Source organism: Pteropus vampyrus, unplaced genomic scaffold (genome assembly GCF_000151845.1).
Source record: "Pteropus vampyrus isolate Shadow unplaced genomic scaffold, Pvam_2.0 Scaffold118, whole genome shotgun sequence".
NCBI classification, from domain to species: domain Eukaryota; kingdom Metazoa; phylum Chordata; class Mammalia; order Chiroptera; family Pteropodidae; genus Pteropus; species Pteropus vampyrus.
In genome coordinates, this window is record NW_011888899.1 from 245,518 (window position 1) to 252,228 (window position 6,711).

General features: G+C 53.9%; 1 protein-coding gene across 1 annotated transcript in view; it reads right to left on the reverse strand.

Moving 5' to 3' along the window:
- Positions 1-1,909: 1,909 nt before the first annotated feature.
- The window catches only part of ANKRD60 (ankyrin repeat domain 60), a 6,722-nt gene continuing 1,920 nt past the window's right edge, over positions 1,910-6,711 (reverse strand). Inside the window, exons 2-4 of the mRNA XM_011366023.1 lie at positions 5,989-6,119; positions 4,345-4,510; positions 1,910-2,211 (exon numbers count right to left, since the gene is read on the reverse strand). Coding sequence (XP_011364325.1) covers positions 1,910-2,211; positions 4,345-4,510; positions 5,989-6,119 — 599 coding nt within the window. The remainder of the gene's footprint in view (positions 2,212-4,344; positions 4,511-5,988; positions 6,120-6,711) is intronic.

A 6,711-nucleotide genomic window follows, 5' to 3' on the forward strand; every position in this document is an offset into this window, starting at 1 on the left:
TTCTACCCTGGCGACTGACCGAAGGGCCTTCCCAGAGGACGCCCGTCGTCCCCATGGGCAGGTAAGGCCCATCCGGGCTACTGCAGACCACAGCTAAAAACCGTCCCCAGGGCCTTGGGCCTAAAAGGACCTCAGAGTCCTACAAAAATGTTTGTGATAGCTCCCTCAAAATTTTTTCTTCTGTTGGCCCCAAAACAAACCAAAAAAAAACACTTTAAAATAAATGTTTAATGAAATTTCTACAAAAGGTAACACAATTGCAAAAGATTGCAAATCAGCTCCTCTACGGACATACTTTATTGACTATGCGAGGCAGGCTGTTTGGTGTCGAGGTGGTCTAGGGTGAAGAGGCTCCAGGACCCGCAGAAGTATTCCAATGACCCCGCCACGTTCTGAGCAAAAGGTCACCACAGAGAGTTTGGAACCTGCCCGGTTTCTGGCCAAGTGTTCAACTGAGTTGGGAGAATACGAAGCGGGATGCTTGCCTCCGAAGTCCTGGGGACAAGCGTCCAGCGGCTGGCTCTCCTAACCACAGAGACGGCGGCGCGAAGCTCCCGGCAGACACATGACTTTGAGTAATACCACTTGTTAAGTTAAAAGGGTGCCCGTGTCCCGTCCGCCCCCACCCCCCAACACACCTCATTAGCTAAATGAATTGACCCACTGGATGGGGTTACTTAATATCTGCCTGTGGAGAATGCCTGCCAAAAACGAGCTCTCAGTTTTGACATAGTTGATGCTAAACTATATTTTTTTTCCTGCCTATTATTTGTCAAACAGACTGCTGAGCTGGGTGCAGCCGCGTCTAGCGAGTGTGAAGCCACATCATCAACACAGATCTTACTTGCCGTGACAGCAGGAAATGCGGCCAATTAATTTAGAGGCTGAATCCAGTTATTGGGATGGAAGCCCAGAAGGAGGGTGCCAGGATTCGCTGCCATTTTCCATAGCTCTAAAAGCAGAACCTCAGCGCCCGGGAGACGGCTGCCACACGGGTCTCCGGAGGTGCGTCAGGGTCGAGGGCCTTAGAGAAACATACGTGGCAGGGCCCGAGATGGTGCTGCCCCGTGGCCTCGGAGCTAAGGAACGTCCCAATGCGTCTAGGTTTGCTTCTACCACTTTCTTCTATGAAACGAGTTAGAGTGTGACAAGGGTCAGCTATAGGTGTGTCTCAAATCTTCTGCTCCCTTTGAACCATTCCGTAGTCATAAAAAATGTCGCTCGGATCCCTTAAAAATCAGGACTTAATCATAACAAAAAGCCAGATTTCCAGCTCTAGAAAGTTCTGGAAAGATCTAGCCACCTTCGACTCATTTTTCGCCGCGTCACGGCGCCCCCTTCAGACAGGGCTGCGCGTGTCGGTCACCCCCGTCTTCCTCCCCACACCCAGCTCACTCGGCAGACCCCTCAAAGCTGGCTCGGGAAACCTTCTGGAACATTACAAGCTGTGGGAGCATCTAGTTCCGTGAGTTTTGCAAACCAAAATTCCCAGCCCACGCTGCGCACGACCTCCGACCTTGGCCAGCACTAGCAATTCTGAGCGATACCAGCAGCGTCATCCTCACTGACGCTATTACTCTTACGAAGCATCTTACGAAGCTGGTGCATTAGTCGGTCTGCGGACAGGAGAGGAGGCAAGTGGCCCCGTCCCGCCAAGCAGCGCTGTGGGATGCCGTGTACAAAGAGCTTAAAATGAAAGGCTGGCATCGCGCCTGTTAGGTCCGTGACAGATTACAAAATGGACACAACTCACCTACTGCTATCAACCTCCTCCCCAAGTCATTTGCAAACGGGACAGAGAGTTGAGTATCTGATAAAGATTAATCTCCATGTTTGGCTGCCTCCCTGCTCACCGGGGGCCAGTGTGGATCCGAACCCTTGAGAAGTTACCCAAGTCGGCCCGGACGAGCTAAGTTCTGGTCTTCTTAGAGCCAGACCCGAACTTGACCATCCGAGAAGTCTTGCTCATGCTCAGGTCCATCGTGCCCTTCCTCCCAGACTTCAATATCCAGTAGAAGAGGAACAGCCGCCGCTCACTGTGCTTGCGGTTCAGCTGGCGGGCGATGGCCATGGGGGTCATCCCCATGGCATCCTTGGCGCTGATGGCGGCCCCGTGTCTGAGCAGCAGGTTTATACAGTCCAGCCGGCCCATGGCCGCAGCCACGTGCAGGGGTGTCCTTCCCATGGGGGTTCTGCTGAGACAGTTGGCCCCTGTAAAATAAGGGGACTGGCTGAGGGAGGCCACCTCCTGGTCACGAGCTGCACCTTCCAAAGACATTCAAGAAGAGGAGCGCCGAGGGCCGAGGCGGTGAGCGGGGCCTTTGGGAGGACGAGCAGTGAGCGTCAGGGAGGGGGCGTCGCACCCCCAGCACCCAGAGCTGCCCGGCCCCCGGCTGCTCCTCCGTGGCCGTCAGACATCTGCGCCCACATCGCTCTCCTCCAGCCCCGCTGCCAACACCCACTGCCCTGGGGGCCGTGTTCTCGGTCTTTACTGCTCTCTCTCACCCGCCCCCCCCATCACTCCGCATCGCCCCCCACGACGCCCCTCCTCCCCTCCCTACACGCTCCAATTACACCAGGCTTCTACCTTCACCCCTTAAATATCCTTAACTATCCGCTGCTCCCTCCACCCACCCCTGGCCCTTTGCACTTGCTGGGCCCGTTGCTCGTGACACCCCATTTCTTTTTCCCCTCCCTACCTCTGTCCTTCTTTAAGTTGCTCCCTCCTCTTCAGGGAGCCCTTCACACCACCCCCCAGCCCCCCACCAACAAACTCCTCTGCGCACTTTGCATCTTCAGAATGTGCTGAGCACAACTGACCACAGAATGAATTACTCGTAATCACTTGCTGACTTCCCTTCGTAAACTCCTCAAGGGCAGAAAACACAGTTGTTTTGACCACTGCCGTTTTCAGCCCCGGCCCGTCGAGCGATGCCGCGGGAAGCCAGGCAGGCTGTGGGGGCGGCCTGACTCATGGACAGGTCTCGCTTCCACTGAATCCCGCGCTGCCTCCCACAGATGGATGGGCCAATGGCAGGTGTCCAATATGGACTCGTTGAATCAAATCAAATTCTGGATAACAAATATCGTGACACAGAAAACAAGGCAAATCGATTCCACGCAGCTGACGTTTTCGAGAGCCGGTTCCCATGAGCCATGGCCAGCCGGTGACGTAAAGCTTTAAACGGACCTTCGGGACACCCAGTGTTGGCCCCGGCCCCGTCTTAGCAACAGCTGTCTGCAGGGGACAGAAAACTTTGCAAAACTGGCTGCAATTTTTTTTTAACTGGTGTTTTCAAGCACATCATGGTTCCATCGGAGTGAAAGTGACTTTTTCTGAGTGAGAAGGACTGTGACAGGCGATGTGCAGACGGCGGTGGAAGGAGGGCGCAGTCAGGAAAACCCTGTCCAGCACGGGCTCGCCGCCCGGCCATCCTGCCAAGCACCTGACATATTTGCTGCTTTTCTCGGTGGAAACGGTTAAAAAAAAAAAAAAAAAAAGCAAAGACTGAGCAAAGAGAGGCTGGGGTCAAGGCCACGGGCAGGAGAGAAAGGGTCTAATTCGGAGGCAAGTTGACACACAAGACCCTGGGGTGAGGCCGCCCTCTGGGCCTCAAACCATTGACCAAATACCGTTATGCGTTCTTCCTCTTCCCGAGGAAGCGGTGGCCGGGCCGTCTGCAACTACTGTCTATTGTTCTCGAATGGTCTACACCATTCAGTGGGCCTTTTTCTCAAAAACACCCACATCCAGGGCAGATAAGCGTACGCCTGCAGAATCTCACGTAAAGCCCTTGAAGTCAGAGACCATGCGGGCAGCTAAGGCTTCTAATTAGGGGCGGGGAGGGGGAGAGAAACCTGCCCCTTGGTGGAGGAGAGATTAAAAGAGGGTTTGGGGTAACTGTCTCCTGAGGGAAGTAATTCAAAAGCTTGGAGAAAGGAGACTGGCCGGCCTGTCAACCACCAGGAGAATGATGCCCGCCTGGGCTGGCCCCTCGGACTATGGTTGAAACCCAGATCACGTGGGCAGCTGGGGAACGTCCCCAGCCGTGCGTCTGGCTGGACGTGGAAGCCAAGAAGCCCTTTCAGCTGTCCTAGGCCTTGGTGTCCTGAAAGTTCCATCTCCCCACAGCAGAAAGGAGCTTCTCGAGCGCTGGCGGAGAGAGAGGACACAGCCGCTACTAGCATTGTCCTGGGATACCTCAGACAGGCGTCGAGTGGCCCAGCGGGGGCCGTGACTGGTGGCTGATAAGACTGGAGGGACCAGGAAGACCAGCCACTCTGCCCTCCCTACCTGCAAAGGACCCCAAGTCCTGTACGTCCTCGGCTGTCTACCAGAATTACCGTTTTCTAGAAGGTACTGCACGGCCTCCGCGTGCCCTCTGTGCGAGGTGACATACAGCGCCACGGATGCTCTCTGAGACACCCATCTCTTCCGCTGCTTCTCCTCGAGGTGCTGCGAGTTGGCAGTTCGGTAGAAAGACTCTTCGGTAACGCCGAGGCAAAACAGCTGGGCCGGATACACAGGGGACACAGTGAGACCGGTTGTTGCTGACGGGCAGATACCCCTGGCTCCGGGGTGCAGGGGGGGCGGTGACGGGACTCCCCCGACTGGAGGTTAGCTCACGCGCCATGTCAAGGCTCGCGATGGGAACAGAGAGGGCAAACCCTAACACAAGAGTTGGAAAACACCCAAGAGAACAGGGGTGAACATTGTTTGACACTCTACACATGTCCAGGAAATACGAATTTACCATCGGGCCGGCTCGGAAGGCAGGAAGTTCTTCCTGTCAATGTTTTGAAGAGAGAAAAAATAGATTTGCTGGGTATCCAGAGGAAGGTGCCTGCGGCCACGAAGGAAGACCCCGGCCAGCGCGAAGCGGCCTCCCTGGGGGGGGACAAACTCTGGAGACTTCGTGAACTCCGACCTTCCGAGCTATTTCCAGGCCCATTGTCTCTGTCAGCGTATGGAACACACTGAACTCGGCTCTTGGGTGAATAACAGCCCCCCGTAACAGAATCATCGCGTGGCGAACTCGGCCTCTGGGCATGGGGGGGATGCTGGCCCTCATGCCAGCATCCGGTGTGGGGCAGCAAGGAGGAGCAGCGTGTGACAGTGCACAAGGCACAGGACATGGCAATTCTGCTCAAGACAGAACCACCCCACGTCCAGAGCCAAAGCCAGAACGCCCCGGCATGGTGGCAGAGCGGAGGCCGGGGACGGCCTGGGAGGAGGGGAGAGGCAGGGGAGGCCTGGGAGGGACCGTACAAGCCTTCCCTGCTGAGACCCACTCATCCGAGGGGGCGGGGGGCTGCAGTCCGGCCCTGCCGCCCCAACCTAATCCCCGCACCCCCCCTGCACCCAATCTTCCCTGACCTCTCTCCCCCGGAAGGAAACTGTCTCCTCTTCTGCACAACTTCCTCGCTTTTCTAGAAGGAACATGCACCTGCTGCCTTGTGTCTGAGTGACCCATCTTCGCCACTGGGTGGACACCTCCTCCCCACCACACGCACCGCTCACCCCAGAGCCGACAGCAGAGTACAAGGCCTGCTGTGTACGCGAGCAGTGCGTGGTCTTGCCCCTTGGGGTGGGACACCCCCCACCCCCCGCACCACGCTCGCTGCATCATCCAGCGCTGTGGGCTACGAAGCTCCATGTTTATCTGGCCTCCTCTCCTCGCAGTTAAGTTAGGTTTCCAATTTTACAAAATGCACACCCGAGTAGAATATGCACTGCCCCATCCCTTCCGGGGGCGTGAGCAGGTTATAAATCACAAATAAGTGAACACAGTGACATCCCACGACGGAAGCACTCAATAGCGTATTTGATCGTTATGACCTAAGTCCTTGTTATCTTTTTTTCCTGCTCTGAAACTTTTACTCAAATTATAGTCGCATTAACAATAAGTGCCCCCCACCCACCCACGCATGCGCAACTTACAGTTCCTTCACAAAGTATAATATCCATTTAAAGAATCATAAAAACACCTTACTGGGATCCCCTTCCACAGCCGCCAAAACCAGCTCCATCCATCCATCGTAATGCCAGACACACAACGAAATAATCCCGCCAGGAACGACATCATGGAACTTCAGTGTGGTGTCATCCATCAAAATGCCTAGGGGGAATCATTTTGTTTTTTAAAAAAAAAAAAAAGTTGGGTGTTAAAAATAAACTATTACGTGGGTTAAGAGATTATCTGACCTCGGGCATCACAAAGATAATTTTAGAACCTTGAGCATTCATCTCATTGGATGACTCTGCACGAATCTGTTTGTGGTCGTTAATGCTTTTAGAAAAATTAATTTGGCTCGGCTCAGATAGAAGCCAAATCACACAACAAAAAAATAAAAAAGGCAACGATTTATAAAATTCTGTAGTTATAACTCATCCTATTGCAGAAAAACACGAGTCAGTAAAGTCATTTTATGAGGCAAACTCTACAAATAGAACTACTTACACTTGAAATAACTACATATCACAGTCACAGCACAGTGTAGTTACAGAAATTGTGTACGTTAAACAATACTCTGGTCAATGTTGTCATCAGCTGGTTAAAGCAGCAACACGATGACAAAAATTTGTTGGCTCTTTCAAATTATAATCAACAGCAGCGTTTCTCGACCTTGGCGCCATCGACACGTGGGACTGGATCATTTCCTGTCATGGGGCCGTCTGCGCTTTGTAAAGGGCGTCTAGCAGCACCCCTG